General features: G+C 41.1%; 1 protein-coding gene across 4 annotated transcripts in view; it reads left to right on the plus strand.

Moving 5' to 3' along the window:
- The first annotated feature begins 15,154 nt into the window (after positions 1-15,154).
- Positions 15,155-19,877, plus strand: part of UBR1 (ubiquitin protein ligase E3 component n-recognin 1) — a 134,995-nt gene continuing 130,272 nt past the window's right edge. For 3 of the 4 annotated variants that reach the window (XM_036444518.2, XM_036444507.2, XM_036444529.2), the window contains exon 1: positions 15,155-15,522. In XM_036444518.2, coding sequence (XP_036300411.1) covers positions 15,442-15,522 — 81 coding nt within the window. In that variant the 5' untranslated portion in view covers positions 15,155-15,441. The remainder of the gene's footprint in view (positions 15,523-19,877) is intronic. The other variant, XM_036444499.2, reaches the window with a different exon arrangement.

Below are 19,877 nucleotides of genomic sequence, written 5' to 3' on the forward strand. Positions count from 1 at the left end.
GAATGCAGCCTACCACAACAAATTTGAATTTAGAACTGGAAAACAGGGGAGGCATTGCCCTGAAGCGCCGGACAGCTAGCTTAGAGGAGGCTCTGCCATCTGGGAAGGAGAGAGAAGGCACACTGAACCTCAGGAACTGTGAAGATACAGAGAACTGTGTGCGCAAAAAGGCGCTGGCTTACTCCCGGCACAGGGAGAGGAAGAGCAGGACCGAGATTGCTGCTGGCTTACTCCCAGCACACGGAGAGGGCGGACAGCTAATGCTTGGCTGGCTTTCTTGTTCGAGAGGAAAACAGAATCAGCCCAGACAGGGAGAGGCCAGACTGTCAGGTAGTGGGCAGAGATCTCTCGGAGGTGTGTGAAGCCAGAGGCCATTACTGTGGGACTTGGCGAGGAGCCGAAGGGAAAACAAAGTTTGTTGGCACCAACCCAGGACTCTGCCCCATCTGTGGCTGAGCACAGAAGCTCTCCCAGAGGCTGGCTTTCTCTAAGGAGGGACTGGCCGGAATCCAAAGCTTGTCTGCGCCTTTACCAAAGAGGTTCGTGTGTCTGCAACCAATCTTCCAAAACTCACAGCGAACAGGACTTTTCTAAGGCGAGACTGACAGGGAACCAAAGATTATCTGCGCCACCCCGAGACCCCACCCTATCCAAGTAGAGTACAGAAGCCCTCCTAGCTGAGACACTGCTGATCCTCACAACCAATTGGCTTGGAGATCAACGCTTCCCAGTGATACCAATAATAAGCAAGGCTTAACAACAAGATTGCACACACAGCCCACAAAGGGCTACACCAAGACTGTCCACCGCAGGTAACTGGGAAGGCTGTGCTACTGGGCTCTACCAGAACACCTAGCACACAAAACTATTCCATCAAATCAGGGAAACAACTAAAATGCAGACAAAAGGAAGGACAGAAAAGAAGGAATGAAGGAAAAGAGTTATAAGGTTATTTAACAATATCCTAAAAAAGGCCAATAAAATAAATGAGACCTATGAGGATATGAAAAGGGATCAACTAGAAATGAAGAAAACATTGTCTGAAATAAAAAATATCATACAAAGTCCTAAAACAGACTGGAAGATCACAAGAATCAAGACAAAGATTTAGAACACAAAGAGCCAGAGGACACTCCTCTGCAGAAGCAAGAAGATAAGAGAATCCAGAAAGTTGAAGATACTGTAAGAAACCTCTGGGACAATTTCAAGCGAACCAACATCAGAATTATGGGGATTCCAGAAGAAGAGAGAGAGCAAGATACCGAAAGAATACTGGAAGAAATAGTGACAGAAAACTTCCCCCACCTGGGGAAAGAAATAGACTTACAAGTCCAGGAAGCCCGCAGAACCTCAAACAAAAGGAATCCAAGGAGGACCACACCAAGACACATCATAATTAAAATTTCAAGAGCAAAAGACAAAGAGAGAATATTAAAAGCAGCAAGAGCAAAGCAGGTAGTGACCAATAAAGGAGCACCCATACGATTGTCAGCTGATTTCTCAACAGAAACCATGCAGGTCAGATGGGAATGGCAAGAAATACTCAAGGTGATGAATAGCAAGAACCTACAGCCAAAAATACTCTACCGAGCAAAGCTATCACTCAGAATCGAAGGCCAGATAAAGAGCTTCACAAATAAAAAAAAGCTAAAAGAGTTCATCACCGCCAAACCAGAATTATATGAATTGCTGAAGGGGGTTATTTAGGAAGAGGAAGAAGATAAAGATAAAAATTATGATCAACAAATACATAACTATCAACAAGTGAATCTAAAAACCAAAGGAATTAAAAAAATCTGATGAACAATATTAACTGGTGAATATAATAGAATCAGAGGTATGGAAGAGGAGTGGACTGACGATTCTCGGGGAAAAGGGGAGTGGGGGTGCGGGAAGAGACTGAACAAAAACTGTGCACTTATGGATGAGGACAATGGGGGATGGGGAAAGGACAGAGGGTGGGGTGGGAACCTGGTGGAGGGGAGCAATTGAGGGGGGGAAGAGGAACACATTTGTAATAATCTGAACAATAAAGATTTATTTTAAAAAAATCAGTATCTCTGTCTCTCTAAAAATCAATAAAATAAGTAAAATGAAAAATATAAAAATGTGCACTCTATTTGACCTGATATTTCTACATGTAATAGCTAATCCTAAAAATATATATATGGATGTTTACAGAGATTTACCAATAAGTAAGGTTATTAAAGCAAAGTTTATAATAGGAGAAAATTAGAAATTACAGTAAGTAGTCCACAATAAGTCTTAAAAATAGAATGGCACAGCCATATAAGGGAATAACATGCAGTAATCTTAAGTAATATTGAAGAAAAATAGCATGTTAACATGTTAATGAGTATTTTCTAAAACTAGAGTATAGTACACACATGCACACAGAAAAAAGCCTGGAGACCTATATACCAAACTATTAATTATGGTTATCTTGGGATAGTGAGATTATATGAGATTATGGTTATTTATATTTGCTTTGCTCATCCATATTTCTGAGTTTTCAATAATGACCATACAAAGAGAAAAATAACCTTTTTTTTTTTTTTTTTTTTTTTTTTTTTTTTTTTAGTTAGTAAAGTTTTCTATAGTGGACAATAAATACTTTAGGCTTTCTGGGCCAGACTGTTTTATTGCAACTATGCAACTCTACCGTTACACAAAAGAATGAGGTACCAGGGTTCCAAAAAAAGTTATAAATATAAAATTAGAAGTTCATGTATTATGAAATGTTTTTCTTTTGACGTTTTCAACCATGTGAAAGCTGTTCTTAGCTTGAAGGCTGTACAAAACAGGCAACAGGTGGATTTGGGGGCGATATTTTGCTAACTCATTTGAGAATAACTATTCTTCTCTTGCACAACTCATGTTCCTTCAGTGCTGAGTTATCTTGATTTTTCCGTTTGGTTTTCCAAGTTCTTATCACTAACTCAAACTTGTTCCCAGTTGTCGAAACCTCTAGTTGGTACTTTTAAACCCTTCAAATATTGTGTCATTTTTATTTCTCAGAAGTGGCCTCTTTCAGTTTTCTGACTTCCACCTGGCCTGTTTGTTCACCATGTCTGCTACACAGTTGTTATCCTGGTATCTGCTTTCACTTGTGCCTAGGAATTCCTTTTGCCTTTCAGCTCTGTTAATAATACATTGTTTCATGTATTTCTTGTTCTGAATTCACCTGCACTTTTATTACAAGTTTTGTTTAACCTTTTCTCCAAAGAGCCTAGATAGAATACAAAGATGGTTGACAGGCTTCACTGACAGGTGCTCAAACCATTATAGATCCATCTTGGGTCCTCTTTTCAAAACTTACTTAGATCCGGGACAAATACATTTGTTCATGTTTATTTAATGTTCACCAAATCACTGAACACCAGGATTGATGCAGTCCACTGCAAACTGGGTCCTGTAACTCCTTCTGATACAGGATAATGAGAAGCTAGGAAAATTCCAGGGCAAGAGGACTAGGGAAACTGAGACAAGAAAGTTAAACAAGGCCAAGATCTTATATTTTCCAGCCAAGGATGCTTGAGAACAAATGACTAATACCTCTCCTTGCTAACCAAGACTGCAGGAAAGAAGGGGGAGTTTTAATGCCTCCCTAACCACAGAATACACACTGTAAATCACCATGGAACTGCTAAGGCAGGAGGAAAGAAAGAAAGGGAGAGATTTATCTCAAAGAAGTCAGTCGTTTTGGGAAAGGAGGAGAGAAGAGGAAGTGTTCACCACATTGTTTAAACTGAGAAGCCAGCAGTCTTGGGGCTTGTTAAAGATAAAACTGCCAAATGCTTCTCATAAATTCTGGGAAAGCCATAAAAAACAGCAAAAGGGAGACCTTAATCTGTACCAAGATATTCAGCAGAGAAATTTTAAAACCTACAGACAGAAGGGAGTACATCCCCTTAAATCTCCACCAGGCTCACTTCTCAGACTAGCTGGGAAGTCAGCCTGTGCTTTCATAAGCCAGATGTATGACAGATTTGCTTGCCTTGCTTCTTTAATAAATTTACTTGCTTTATTTCATAAATTTGCTTTACTACAACGCAATCAGCTGGGGTCACTCTTTGAATTCCTTCCTATGAGACAGACATGAACCGAGGAGGGGACAGCCCTCTCCTTTTAACTTGAGGGGCTGTCTGATTTTTATTTATTTATTTATTTATTTTTTTGCGTTTCTGGTGCCTATAACACTTCACAGACTTGATGAAAGAATATACTTTGTCCCTCTGCAAACTTGATTTTTATTCTGCTGGTAGGTGGAACTACTCCCTGAATGTCTAAACAAAGTTCCTTCCATTGAACATTCAGTCTCGTTCCTTCTCAGTTGTATGCATCTTGATTCACATCCTGACTCTTTCTTCCTACTTGTGTTATCTTTGGCAAATTCTTTATCTGTCTAACCCTCTTTTTTCTACACCCTTTCCCCCTCCACCAGAGCTGAAATGCTATGGTTGATCACTTGCAAATGTTACCTGTTCAAAGTTTGTGGGCCAATATTCAATACATCGAAATTTAGAGTAAGGAAAGGTTTATTGATCAAGAAGGCCCAACTCAAGCTGATGGGGGTGCCTTATATAATAGCTTTCAAAAATCCATCTTAAGAGAGTCCAGAATTCAGGCATCTTTTATATCAATGGAAAGGAGGAGAGTAAGGCAAAAGTGGGTGGGGGTTGTAGACAGCTAGGCGATGGCAGGGATCCAAGGAAGAGGGAAATTTCTAAATCTCTGTTTCCAGTTGGTACATTAATTCCGCGCCCCCCGCCCCCCCACACACACTGATCTGGATCCAATCTAGAAGATCCTATGAATCTTTGATAAGCAGGCTAAAATTAAGAGAGAGGGAGGGAAGGAGGGAGGGAGGGAGGGAGGGAGGGAGAGAGAGAGAGAGAGAGAGAGAGAGAGAGAGAGAGAGAGAGAGAGAGAGAGAGAGAGAGAACAAGCATTTTACTAATTACACAAGGACAGAATATTCTGACCAGCTGTGTCCTTAAATGAAACCTTTGGCTTCAGGGCTAAGCGTGAACCCAAGATTGCAGCCTATTTATGACCTTTAACCCAAATCTTATTCAAAATGACTCCTCAATTGTGGAAATTCATATCTCTAAAATTAAGCTAATCCACTAAACCTAGGTTTGCAAGCCAACCCCAGAAATAAAACCTCTGAACCCAGGCCAGATTCTTCATAAACTGGTCCTGAAGGCTCCAGCCTTAATAATTCATCACATTCTCAGGACTTTCCTTGTTCTAACAGAGGCTGATTCCCCCCACAGCTGTTGAATGACCTTAGTCCAAGACTGACAACTCCTGTTGTAATGGGGACCACCCACTCCATATCCACCTGCTTCTCAGCTAATTGGGGAGCCTCTTTCTTCAAGTACAACCTGTCCCCACAGATTCCAGTCAAGGGCACATACCTTGGTAACAGGCTAGAGCACATGCAGAGGCAACCAATCAATGTGTCTCTCTCACATCCATGTTTCTCTTGGTGTGTCTCTCCCTTTCCTTTCCACTCTAAAAATCAATGGGAAAATATCCTCGGGTGAAGATTAACAAAAAACAAAAAACAAAAAAAATCACTTTAAATAAGAAACTAGCACTCTTGTGACAGGTCCTTATAAGTAGCAGGAGTAGAAACTGAGAGGGAATTAGAGCCAGAAGATGAGGATCATGGTACTATTCTATATTTTCTTTTTTGTTTGCTTCTTCTTTAAAATGTGTATTTCTTTTAGTAAGCACAAAACTCAAGTTTATATTGTTTTGTTTTCTAAATTAATCATAAAATTCGGAGTGTCTCCTGAATGAGGAGTCTGGATTCACTTTTTCACCAAATACTCCAAAACAAGCAATCATCAATCAAATCAATAAACATTCCCCATACTTTGCGTATCTTTCCAATTTTGCAGAGGATATACAGGATTTGTTTCTGAACGTGTTCCATATTTATACCTGTATTTCAACACTGCAACATTCAAGTTGCTGCCATTTTAAAGTCATACCCAAGGACTTCCTGATATCTATATATCCAACAAGCCAAAGATTTAAGTTAATGTTAAGCAAACATTTTTTTTAAAAAAAAGTCCTTAATATTGAAAAGGAAGGAAATATATATTTTAAGAATTCATTTTTATTGGCTTTTTAAAGAGAAGGGAAGGGATGGAGAGAGAGAAACATTGATGTGAGAGAGAAACGTTGATCAGTTGCCTCCTGTATGCACCCCGACCCCTCTGGTGATTGAACCTGCAACCTAGGTATGTGTCCTGACTGGGAATCGAACTGGCAATCTTTTGGTACATGGATGGCACTCCAACCAACTGAGCCACACCAATCAGGGCAGGAAATATTTCTTGACAAGGACATGCCAGGCCCAATTGAGACAATCCAGGAACTCTCGTCAATGAACACACACACACACACACACACACACACACACAGCTAGGTTAACAATTATCACCCATGTAAAAGGAAAGATTAACAGGAAGCTGGATAATTACTAGAATTGTAAAAATTATTTTTACAATTATTTTTAAAACAGCTTTTACAAATCCAAACCTTCAGTTCAACCTAGATGCTTAATATATACTTACATGTACATATGTATAAGTTTTACCTTTGTATGTATCCAAGTTTTGTCTGCATAGTATTTTTTCTCAACTTTCTAAAATAATTTTTTAAACATACAATATATATTTTTTCTTATAATCTAGGATAAAATCATCTTATCATCCAAGAATTTTGGTATCTGGCCATGATTCTCTTTTGGGGACGGTTAAGCCCTGACAGTCTATATATCCCGAGGTGCCAGGAGAAGCCCCTCATTAAATAGGGGAAAGCGCTGAGGTCCAGAGAGCGGGATTTGCCCAAGATGATATGGGGCAGGGGTCCTCAAACTTTTTAAAGTGGGGGCCAGATCACGGTCCCTCAGAGAGCTGGAGGGCCGGACTATATGAACTACTAATTCCTACTGTAACACCTCGGCTGCGCTCACTGCCCAAAAAACCTGGCGGGCCGGATCAGACTCCTCTGCGGGCCGCATGTGGCCCGCGGGCCATAGTTTGAAGACCCCTGAATTATGGGGAATTCCAGCCAAAAGAGAGACACTATCAGTGTTCACTAATTTGCGCTTGCTCTGCCTCCTGGGGGAGCACCTCTGAGCAAAAGCCCCAGAGCTTCAGTGTTCTTGGGGTGGGATGGTTGTCTAAGAGTGGAACCTGCCCCTCCTCCTCTGGTCACGCCGCTCTCAAAGCCCCTTCCAGTTGGTGTTGGGAGGTTTGGCCTCCATGGATAAATAGCGAGTTTTCTTTTGTCATTCAGTCATACCCTTGATGTGATAATATGCTCTGATCATTGGATACCAGAATGTAAGGAGCTGGTGCTGGTGAGTTGGTGCTGGTGAGCTGGTGCCTAGGGTGGGAGTGGTCCTGGGTGGCCAGCACAGAGACGAAGTTCTGAAATAAATGGCCTCAAGCCAAATTTCAGGGTGGCAAGAACTATTGGGTTTGGACATTAATGCTTAGCGAAGGACCTGGGAGCTGAGCTGGGCAAAGTGGGCAGAGCCAGGACTAAGAGGGGAAGACCAGAGACCTAAGAGTGGAACCCACTCCTCCTCTGCTGGTTGGGTTCAGTAGAGGCTGACTTCTGTATATTGTCTATTCAGGATGAATCAGGAGCTCTGGATAAATAATCCTTTCCACTCAACCAGCACTACAGGTGTGTGAAGAGAGATCAGAGCTCTCCTGTCAGGAGAACTTTAACGGGACTAAGGCATCTGTTACGGAGGACTAGGGGAAAAAAGTCATCTACCCTTGTCAGTAAATGGGGTTCAGTAAATGGGAGTCTGTGGATTTAGCTGACAAAAGATAGACTGACAGGAAAAAAGGAATACAAGTTTACAAATTTTTTTTTTTATATGGACAGGATTTCTCAACAAAGTAATCAGACGTAATTAAAAGCAGCAGTTAAGACTAGTGAGCTTATATACCCGTCTCAACAAATGTTTGGGCTTAAAGGGAGGTCAACTGTCAGGAAGTAACTAGGAAATATATGGGGGAACTAACAGAAGAGTTGTGTCTGGAGTTTTTTGGATTTTTTTTTTTTTTTTGTACTTTGGTAGGCCCCCAATTTTCTTTTTTGCTATTATGATTATAAAAAACAAATACAATTATTAATTTTTTCAATATAGTTCACATTCAATATTATTCTGTATATCAGATGCACAACATAGTAGTTAGACAATCATATGCTTTACAGAGTGGTCCCCTATTATTTCAAATACCCTGCTGGCCCGTACATAGCTATTACAATATTATTTGTTTTGTTTTTTAAGTAAGGTTCATTTTATGCAGGCTCATCTTGGAGCTGGCTCTCTGTCTTCTGTGATAAGAGTCACTCTCCCCATCCTGATCCAGGAGAGGGAGGGAGGAAATGTATGACCTGCTTTTAGGCAGATAAGCACAGAGAACCCTTCATGTAACTGTTGATTATTAATTGCCTTCAGCTAGAAATAACCCTTATGCCAAAGTGGCATGTTTTGGGGTGGCATACTGTGATCACCTTCATGGATCCTATTTTCTAATAATAACTTTTTATTTTACTCAAAACTACACATGCACTCAGTTTAAGGAAGTGGTATTTCGTTCCCTACATTTGCCACTAAGAAAATGTTTACTACTCAGAAAATGCTGGGTTCCAATTGTTCCTCATTCAAATCTTTCAGAGGAGACTTTCAGTTCTAGAACTCAGTTCTTTGTTATTGATCTCAATATTCTCTTGGCATGCCAAGGGTGATAGGATGGGGCTTTCAGTATTAAGTTATATCTTAAGGTACTTGCCTTCTTTCACAACAAGTAATGCCCTCAAAGACTTTCGTTCATACTCCCAGACCCACTTCCCACAATTGTATCACAATTTTGGTTAGGACACTTCAAAAGTTCACCTCAGTGTGACTATGCCATTTCTATTTAGAGCAGATTTGTAATTGTATTCTAGGATGAGGAAGACAAACTTTTTCTGCAAAGGGTAGTTAGTATATAGTTCAGACTTTGTGGGTCATCTGGTCTCTGCAGCAAGCACTCAGCCAGAGGAAAGTGGCAGTATTACAAAAAATAAAATAAAATAAAAATAAAAATAGTAACAGACCTGAAATTTGAATTTCAAATAACTTTCCCATTTCACAGAATATTGTTTATTTTTATTTTTCCAACTACTTAAAACCATTCTTAGATTAGATGGTACAAAAATTAGTATTGGAAGACATAAACAAATGGAAGAACATACTGGATTGATGGAATCAACAACATTAAAATGTCCATACTTCCCAAAGCAATTTGTAAGTTCAATGCACTACCCATTAAAATACCAACGGCATACTTCACAGACCTAGAAAGAATTCTCCAAAAGTTCATCTGGAACAAAAAAAAGACCCGGAATAGCCACAGCAATCTTGAGAAAGAAGAATAAAGTAGGAGGGCTCTCAATAACAGATTTCAAGCTGTATCACAAAGCTACTGTTCTCAAAACTGCCTGGTACTGGCACAAGAACAGACATATAGACCAATGAAACAGAACAGAGAACCCAGAAATCGACCGAAGCTATTATGCTCAATTCACATTTGACAAAGGAGGCAAGAGAACACAATGGAGTCAAGATAGTCTCTTCAATAAATGGTGTTGGGAAAATTGGACAGATATATGCAAAAAAATTAAACTTGACCACCAACTTACACCATACACAAAAATAAACTCAAAATGGATAAAGGACTTAAACATAAGATAGAAAACCATAAAAATATTAGAGGAACTCACAGGCAGCAAAATCTCAGACATATGTCAAAGCAGTATCTTCACCGATACTGCTCCTAAGGGTAATGGAAACTAAGGAGAAAATAAACAAATGGAACTATATCAAAATAAAGAGCTTCTTGCTCAACAAAAGAAACCATCAACAAAACAACAAGAAAGCCCACTGCATAGTTGCCAATGTTATCTTCAATAAGGATTTAATATCCAACGTTTACAGGGAACTCATAAAACATAACAAAGGGAAGATAAAAAACCTACTAAAAAAATGGGCAACGACCTAATTAGTTTTTGAAAGAGGATATAAGGAAGCCCAAGAGACATTTGAAACATGCTCAAAATCACTAATTATCCAAGAGATGAAAATCAAAACGACAACGAGGTACCATCTCACACCTATCAGAATGGCTATCATCAACAAATGACAAGTGCTGGTGAGGATGCAGAGAAAAAGGAACACTGTGCATGGCTGGTGGGAAAGAATCCTGGTGCAGCCACTGTGGAAAACAGTATGGAGATTCCTCAAAAAATTAAAAATGGAACTCCCATTTGACCCAGTAATCACACTCCTAGGAATGTATCCCAAGAAATCAGAAACACTGTCAGAAAGGATATATGCACCCCTATGTTCATAGCAGCACAATTTACAATCACTAAGATTTGGATACAGCCTAAGTGCCTATCAGCAGATGAATGGATTAAAAAGCAGTGGTACATCTACACAATAGAATACTACACTGCTGTAAAAAGGAACTCCTACCATTTGCAACAACTTTCCTGGCGCTGGAGAGCATTATGCTAAGCGAAATAAGTCAGTCAGAGAAATATAAATATCATATGATCTCACTCATTTGTGGATTATAATGAACAACGTAAACTGGTGAACAGAAACAGATCCAGAGACAGAGACGCATCAAGCAGATTATAATAATTTGTGTGTGTAGTGTTTTAGTCTTTTTTGAGGTGGTTTCTCCCCCTGCTCCCGGGAATACTGAACATCCATGATCTAGTAGGCAGCTACCATGTTCCATAAATACAAAGTGGTGACAGAATTCCTACTCTCATGAAGCTCATAGTCTAACACAGTGGTCAGCAAACAGTGGCTCGCGAGCCACATGCGGCTCTTTGGCCCCTTGAGTATGGCTCTTCCACAAAATACCACGTGCGGGTGAGCATGTACAGTGCGATTGAAGCACCCTAATTAAGGTAATAACAATGTCCCTACCTATATAGTTTAAGTTTAAAATATTTGGCTTTCAAAAGAAATTTCAATTGTTGTACTGTTGATATTTGACTCTGTTGACTAATGAGTTTGCCGACCACTGGTCTAACAGGTTCAACAGGCATCTAAATAATTATAAGTGGCCGAAACTGGTTTGGCTAAGTGGTAGGGTGTAGGTCTGCGGACTGAAAGGTCCCGGGTTCAATTCCGGTCAAGGGCATGTACCTCGGTTGCGGGCACATCCCCAGTAGGGGGTGTGCAGGAGGCAGCTGATCCATGTTTCTAACTCTCTATCCCTCTCTCTAAAAAATCAATAAAATGTAAATAAATAATTATAAGTGCAATGAAAGCACAGAGGGAACGATTCTTCCTATTGGAGAATGAGAGGCTCAGAAAACTTAGAGGGAGTCGTATATAAAGTGACCTCTAAAGAATAAAAATAAATTCTTTATAGAAAGAGGTGTGGTAGTGGGGGAGGGGGCACTCTAGGCCAAGGGACTATATGGTGTAGGTGACAGATGTAGTTAAGATAGTTTAAGTGGGGTGGCAAGGGCCATTAGACTAGCAAAAATTGCTTCGAACCAGACTGAGAAGGGCTTTGAATGCCATGCTTAAGGGTTAAATTTTATCTTCTAAAGAAGCCATCTACTCTATTCAGGTAAGAGTCACGTGAACAGATTTACCTTTAAGAATAATTCTGGCAGGAAAATAGAGGATGAGTATGAGAGAGGGATAAGAAATAGGGAAACCAATAAGGGTTACTCTTTCCCAATCTGGATTCGGAATATCAAGGATTTGTACCAGGCAGAAAGAATCATGTAGTGTCACATAAGAAAATAACCCCAAGAAGGAGGTCAGTTAAAACGGAATCAGTCACAGGTTCTCATTAGATCCCTTGGGAGATTTTTTTTTTTTAAGGATACTCAGGTCTCACCTCTTTCTAATTAAATCAGAATCACTAGCATGACACCAGGCATTGGAATTTTTAAAAGTTATCAGATGGCCGAAACCGGTTTGGCTCAGTGGTAGAGCGTCGGTCTGCGGGCTGAAGGGTCCCAGGTTCGATTCCTGTCAGGGGCATGTATGTTGGTTGCGGGCACATCCCCGGTGGGGGGTGTGCAAGAGGCATCTGGTCGGCGTCTCTCTCTCATCGACGTTTCTGGCTCTCTATCTCTCTCCCTTCCTCTCTGTAACAAATCAATAAAAATATATTAAAAAAAAATAAGTTATCAGATGATTCTAATATGTAATCAGGGTTGAAAACCTTCAGCACAACCCATAAATGAGGAGTGTAAGGAAAACAGTTCTGAGCATGGCTATCTCAATGGACTATGTCATTCTGGGGCACTAAGAAAGCTAATTAATGTATATTATTTGTTGGTAATACTTTAAACAGAAAATGGCACCTGCAAAATGCACTTGTTAACGTATTTATTTGCAAAGTTTACTGTGAACTAATGCTAATTAAAAAAAGTATGTCTTTGCATAAGAATGAAACAAATTCATAATCCTATTCTAAACTAGGCCTATCCATACCTTGTTCTAAATCAGAAAAGAACAATAATTCATAAGTTAATATCTGTTTTGTTTGGTTAATGACCTATGAAATGTCTATTATAAATGTACTAGGATGTTAAATGTATGCCAAATACATGATGAATATTTTATTTAACAACAGACATTTATACTACAACATACAAAATGATAAAAGAGACAATATTTTTATAGTTGGCAGGAGAGTGAAATGGTTAAAGACATACATTTTGAAGACAGACAGACCTAAGTTTTGAATCTAGATTTCTGTCACTTGGTAATTGCTTGTTCAAAGAACCGCAATTGTTCAAAGAATCTCACTTGTTCATGCTATCATTTCCTTGTCTGTACAATGATGATAATAAGAACTACATCACAGGATTGTTCTGTGAGTTATACTTTAAAATGTATCTAAAGTCCTTTACATAGTAGTTGACAATTCTATGTATACATCTTGGTTCTTGCACTCAAGGAACTATTATACAAAAATAAGATAGGCCAAGACAAGCTATAAGACAGTGTTACCTTATAAATAATGACTTAATAGTTAATGCATCAATTAGAAATCTTTCAGTTTCAAAAAATAAAAACCACCTCTATCTTAAGAGGATATCTATTGAAAGGATATCAGGGATCCATAGGTTCTGCAGGAAGCTGAGGACAGGCTTAAAAAGAAATCCTTAGAAACCCAAGGAAATGCAGGTTAGGTATACAGCTACTACTGTAGTTCCTCCAAGAGGGGAAAGATCACACCACATCTGACTAGATAAGGAAATACATTATCAAGAAGGCTTTTTGAATTGGATAGATTTGGGTGGGTAACTATCTATCTAGGCACTAGATATTTATATAATCTTAAAAAAATGGATAGATTAAAAAAATTTTACACAAGAAATACTTAAAGAAAAACTAGATGATACAGGTAAGTAGAAAGTAAAAAATAATTTGTGATTTTTGCAACCTAGGGATAACTAAGAGTAATATTTTAGTAATTAATATTATTGGAATAGTCTTTGGGATTTTTATCCGTTGGTCTATCATATGTTGCAGACATTTTCTCTCAGGCTTTGTTTACTTTTTAACTTTGTGTAGTTTACTTTTAAATATCTAGACACATTTTTATCTTACAAAATTAGGACCATACTGTTTTATTTTTTGTTATTTATTCATTTGAGAGAGAGGGAGGGATGGGGACAGGGGAAGGTGAAAATAAATGGGAGGAAAGATGGGAGGTTGATTTTTTTTTAATTGATTTTATTTTTTAGAGAGGAAGAGAAAGGGAGAAAGAGAAATATCACTGTGAGAAACATTGATCTGCTGCCTCTTGCAGGTCCCCAACCAGGGATCAAGCCCTGCAACCCAGGCATGTGCCCTGACCAGAATCAAACTGGCAGCCTCTTGGTGCCTGGGACGACATTCAACCATATGAGCTACACCAGCCAGGCCTTGCTGGCTGATTTTTATATATGCCCTGATCAGGGATCGTATTCCAACCTTGGCATTTTGGGACAACACTCTTAGTAACTTGTTTTTTCCACCCAATAAGATCTTTCCAAGTCAGTAAGAAAGCCTCTACAACAGTAGCTTTCAAGTTGTATGGTTTTAGGATTATTTTATATTCTTTTAAAAAATATTTATTTCAGAGAGTGATTGGGAGAGATAGAAACATCGATGAGAGAATCATTGATTGGCTGCCTCCTGCACATCCCACACTGGGTATCAAGCCCACAACCTGGGCATATGCCCTGACCAGAAATCGAACCATGACCTTCTGACTCACAGGTTGATGCTCACTCACTGAGCCATGCCGGCTGGGCTATACTTTACTTTTGTTTATATTCACTTTACTTTTTTTTAGTACCTAACCCTTAAATTCATTAAAAATTACTTTTATATGATTGGAAGATCTCACTTAATCTAGTACCAAGTAGTTAACTCTTATTTCCTAAATGTAGCTTTATTATTTTCCCCTTCATTAAAAAATACATTTTAAATTATGTTTTGCAGACAATTTAAAATTGCAGATGAAGCTAAAGTAGCTCTTGACCATTTTACTCCTCTTCCGGTTTTCAGAGCAAAACTACCATTGGTGCTTTTCCCTTGCAGAAGGTTTCTTTCGCATTGACATTTATGTATGCCGAAATAGGTTTGTGGCTCCTTGACTGTTTTTCCCCCCTCCTCACTTATCTTTATCTTTCTACATAGATCTACCCCTTTTTTTTTTTTTAAAGACCTGCATGGTGTTCTCTGATGCAGATTACCATGTTTATCTTATCTTCCCTCTACCGATGAACAGGTTTCCAATTTTCCGTTATTCCTTCACTACCACTCCCCAAAAAAGCTGGGGTCTGAGTTTCATTGTGCGCATGCGCAGGTGCCCATCTTTGGGTTCCCTTCCTAGACAGGCGATGGCTTTGGGTACTTGTTCACGTTGTGGGCCCTGGGAACCGCGGCAGGTGCGCTGGGGGGCGACACACACCTAGACCGACGGCCCGGCCAGGACTCCCTGCACGGCTTCGCGCGTAGTTAGCACCGACATTTTTCTTCCTTTCGCAACGGACGCCGAATTTTTATTTTATTTTTTCCCTTTTTTACCTCGTAGGCGCAACCGTTCCCAGCACCGAAACCAGACACATCACCTTCAGCCCCCGAGCTCGCACGCCTAAGGAAGCGGGCAAGGGAAGCCCTCGCGCCCTCCAGGGCCGTGACGCCGGCTTCCGGGGAGCGCACCGGAAGCCGCTGGTGGCCTCTGCGTCAAACTCCACTCCGGGGGCCGTCGTAAAAGTGTCGTCCCGCGGCGGCGTCTCTGCCACCGGCCACAGGTCTCCGCTCGCCTCAGGCCGGGGGTCTGCCCCTGCGAGCGAGCGTCAGTTTCCCTCAAGATGGCGGACGAGGAGGCCAGGGGTGTGGAGCGCATGGAGGTCAGCCCGGGCTTGCCCCAGACGCCGCAGGCGCTGGCAGCGGTGAGTCCTGGTGGGCAAGTTCCTTTTGTAACCCCCCGGTGCCTCCCGGCCGCCCGCGCTTCCGGGGACGCGGGGCTGCACCGCCGATGGCGGCTCTGGCGAGGGGGAGGTAGTGTCAGGGATGGATGGGGAAGGGAGCCACCGCGTAAAAAGCCACTCACCCACATTCCCGCTGGCCGGGTCTCCGGAATAGGACGCCGGTGTCGTTTAGGAGGGCTGACGGGCTTAAGCGGGTCTCTGCCCTGAAGCGGGAAGAGCTGGGGGTGTGGGTGGATGGTCTGGTGTGGGGGGCTGAGGCGGGGTCGGAGGGAAGAGCCATTTCCCCGGTAGACGCAGCGTTAACCCCTCCGGGGGGCGGGCGATGGGAGCCCGGGATGCATCAGCTGGTGCTGGGAGGGATCGCTGGCTGGGCGGGCACTGGCTGTGTCAGGGTATCCTGCCACTGTCCACTCCTGCGTCCGCGCCTGTCAACATTGGGAGGCAGGGGGAAAAGAGAAGAAGTGTAGCCATGGCAGTCCTTCAGTCCAGGATCTTGAGAACCCCAGGCCTTAATCCTCTCAATGGATGAACCCGACTTCTGCCGCTTTTTTTTTTTAATATATAATATATTTTATTGATTTTTTACAGAGAGGAAGACAGAGGGATAGAGAGTTAGAAACATCGATGAGAGAGAATAATCCATCAGCTGCCTCTTGCACACCCCCTACTGGGGATGTGCCTGCAACCAAGGTACATGCCCTTGAATCGAACCTGGGACCTTTCAGTCCGCAGGCCGAGGCTCTATCCATCAAGCCAAACCGGTTTCGGCCTGCCGCTGCTTTTTAAAGATGGGAAAAGAGACTTGCAGACATTTCCAGTCGGAGAAATAGCATTAATTAATAGCGGGTTCTATAGATTGAAAGAATGGGATAGCAAGAGAGAGTGAGCAAATTTGAATCCCGTCGTCTGGCTGGCTACAAAGAGAAAGCTGACTGACTGAGTAGGATAAGAGGTAACATTAGGTAATATTCTGGATGCCTCCCGCATCTAGTCGGGGAGAAAGATAGGAAGTAGTCAAATATGGATTCTGGCATAATGCTGACTTTTGTCAGTTGGCATTTATTCTTGCATACAGAAAAGTGTAGGATGTACAAAAGTGTAGGATGTACACCTCTTCCTGAAGTTTCTTTAGTTTGTAGTTTCAGTGAAAGTTTTCTTGGAGTGTTTTAATACTGCAGACACTTGAGCATTGTTTTATGAGAGAATAGAGTGAACTCCAGATATAAGAGTCCACCCCAGGGACTGGCTAGTTTGGCTGGGAGAGAGAAACCAGGGAGGGAGGGAGTTGGGATAGGGGTTTGGCCACCCAGCTATGACAGCACTTGCAGCTATCCTCTACCCCAAATAGTAAGTCAAGCTCACTTCACTGCTGGTATTGAAGGAGGAAGCATCTATTTGAGATAATAAGAAATGAGGAGATGGGAAAAGTTTGGAAGCAATCGTAAACATCTGGTTTTAATGGTAGCTTGCGCTTTTTACATCTTAGAAGTAATGGAGAAACTGTGCTGTGGGAAGAAGTGTTACTGTAATTTTGTATTGCTAAAGACGACTAATGTTCATTTAAAACTTTGATATATTCTTTCCAAGTAGTATAGTAAAATCTCATCAATCTGGACTTAACTTATTTGGGATTGGAGAGAATGGTACAGGAATCGAGCTAGAATTATGTTGCAAACTCTATAAGAAATAATAAATTTCATTGGGTAAGACTTTGGATTTTGCAAAGTAGCAGGTAGATTCCGAGAGGTGTAAAAGCTTCCAGCCTGGGTCCTGGGTGCTGCTGGCAGCTGGAGGGACACAACCCACGTCCCAGGTGGCAGAGGGAACTCCCAGTCCAGTGACACAGATAAGACAAGTGCTCAAATGACTTTTAAAAAATATATATTTTATTGATTTCTTTACAGAGAGGAAGGGAGAGAGATAGAGAGATAGAAACATCAATGAAAGAGAGACATCGACCAGCTGCTTTCTGCACATCCCCAGTACCATGCCCTTGACTGGAATCGAATCCGGGACCCTTCAGTCTGCAGGCCGATGCTCTATCCACTGAGCCAAACCGGTTTTGGCTCAAATGATTTTAATACGAAATAGGGTGATGTAAGTGGATGAAGACTTGTGACTGTTAAGGCTCGTGATCACTTTTTTGGCTTGGATTTCTCTACTTGAGGATTCCAAGTAGCATCTTACTTTCCTTTTATTTTTAAATGTACTATCTTTAATTTTATCCTAACTGGAGTAAGATTCTGACTTTCCAGATTACTTCTTGTTTGCTATTAAGCAAAACAAGCTCCAAGATTCTTTGACATTCGAATAATTTGTATATTTTAAATCAACATTAGGAAGCAGGTAAAACTAAAATAATGAATATGGGAGTGTTGCAGAGGTTTAAGAACTCATACCAACTCTACTAGAGTCTTGTTTGTGGTTATAGTTTTTGCTATCCTTAAACTTCCTTCTTAGTTTGTAGGTCATTTTTTGTCATGTTGCTATCAATATGTATGAAGGCTCTCAAATTCCTGATATTACCTAACACAATTAGAATTATTGGACATTTATAAAAGACATTGATTCTGTAGATCAGCATGTCCTACTAATTTTGAAGTCCTGGTCTTGTGGGCCACACATTGAGGAAGACTAAGCTAGACATTTGGAAGTTCTCAGTACAGAATTGACATGTTGACATTGTGGGAAGGAATAAGATCTTTGAGGAGGAAAGTGTGTGTGTATATATATATGTGTATACATGTACATACAGAGAAAGAGACAGACAGACATGGAGTTGGAAGGGTAAAAGGGGGTGGGGGGAGTGAGAGAGAAGGAGGTAGGACTGGAATGATTGAATTCCAGGGACAGAAGATGGAGGAAAAACCAGCGAAGGACCTAGAAAGGGAGTAGCCGAGCAGGAATGAGGTGAAAGTAGTAGTGTCATAGGGTAAAATGTCTAGAAGAGAGTGGTTTTCTAGGTACAGGAAGATGAGGACTGAGAAAAATTGGGAATTCAGATAGTATATGGCAGTGGTCGGCAAACTGTGGTGCTCTTTGGCACCTTGAGTGTGGCTCTTCCACAAAATACCACGTGTGGGTGCGCATGTACAGTGCGATTGAAACTTCGTGCCCCATATGCAGAAGTCAGTTTTTGGCTCTCAAAAGAAATTTCAATCATTGTACTGTTGATATTTGGCTCTGTTGACTAATGAGTTTGCCAGCCACTGGTATATGGGGTGGTCTTTTGCCTTCTGTCTTCTTCAACTGGACTTTCTTAAGTCCATCTCAAAAGATTTTTCCTGGCATGGTACTATAGTCTTTTTCCTGTCTATACGCTCTGCCTATGTTATTTATTTAGTTCTATGGCTATAAATACCATCTGTATGCATTCAGTTCCCAAATTTAGGTCTTCTCACTTCTGAGCTCCAGAATCACAAATCTAACTTGACATATCCACTTGGATATCTGATAAGTGTTTCAAATAGGGGGAGCAATTAGGAAGCCACTGCAGTAACTTATCCAAGCCGTAGTTGATGGTGGCTTGTGCTAGGTAGGGGTGTCGAACTCAATCAGAGAAGGGGCCAAAATCTAAAATCCAGCCTAAATCGCGGGCCGAATGGTTTACTGAACAGTCATAAACTGTCATTGTGATGGAAACGCAGCGGAGTGCAGTGATGACAGCGCGGTGAGGGCCACATTGCAAGGCCTGGCGGGACGGATTTGGCCCTCGGGCCTTGTGTTTGACACATGTGTGCTAGAGAGATCCCTGGAGATGGAAAGAAGAGGATGGATTTGAGAGAGAATTTGGAAATATGGTAGAAACAAAAAGATTTGCTTGTGGATTGAGCATGAGGCAAAGGGAAGAAACAGATGACATCTAGATCCCCAATGTTTGGCTTAAGCATTCATGGCCATGGTTATGTCATATACTGAGAGCCAGATTTTGGGAGGGGGAAATAGGGAGGTATATCAGAGTTTTCTTATTCCTGTCTCAGTAGATGACACTTCCACAATAGCTCTTGAACACAAACAATTCTCTGTCTCCACTCCACCTCTCTAGTCATAGTCTCCATCTATTGCCTAGGCAACTGCAGTGGCCTCCTAACTGGCTTCATTGCTTCCATTTTGCCCTGTTCCAGTCCATTCTCCTCTTAGCAACCAGAGTAAATCTTTTTAAGACTAAATCATATTTATGTCAGTTTCTTGTCTAAATTCTTCAGTGATTTTCCATTGTACTTGTAAAAAAATCTAAATGCCTGATTGGGCCTCTACATGTCCTCTAATTTCTTGTTAGTTTCTTCTCACTTAGTTTTAGCCACCCTGGTCTATTA

The sequence above is a fragment of the Pipistrellus kuhlii genome, unplaced genomic scaffold (genome assembly GCF_014108245.1).
Source record: "Pipistrellus kuhlii isolate mPipKuh1 unplaced genomic scaffold, mPipKuh1.p scaffold_m20_p_1, whole genome shotgun sequence".
NCBI classification, from domain to species: domain Eukaryota; kingdom Metazoa; phylum Chordata; class Mammalia; order Chiroptera; family Vespertilionidae; genus Pipistrellus; species Pipistrellus kuhlii.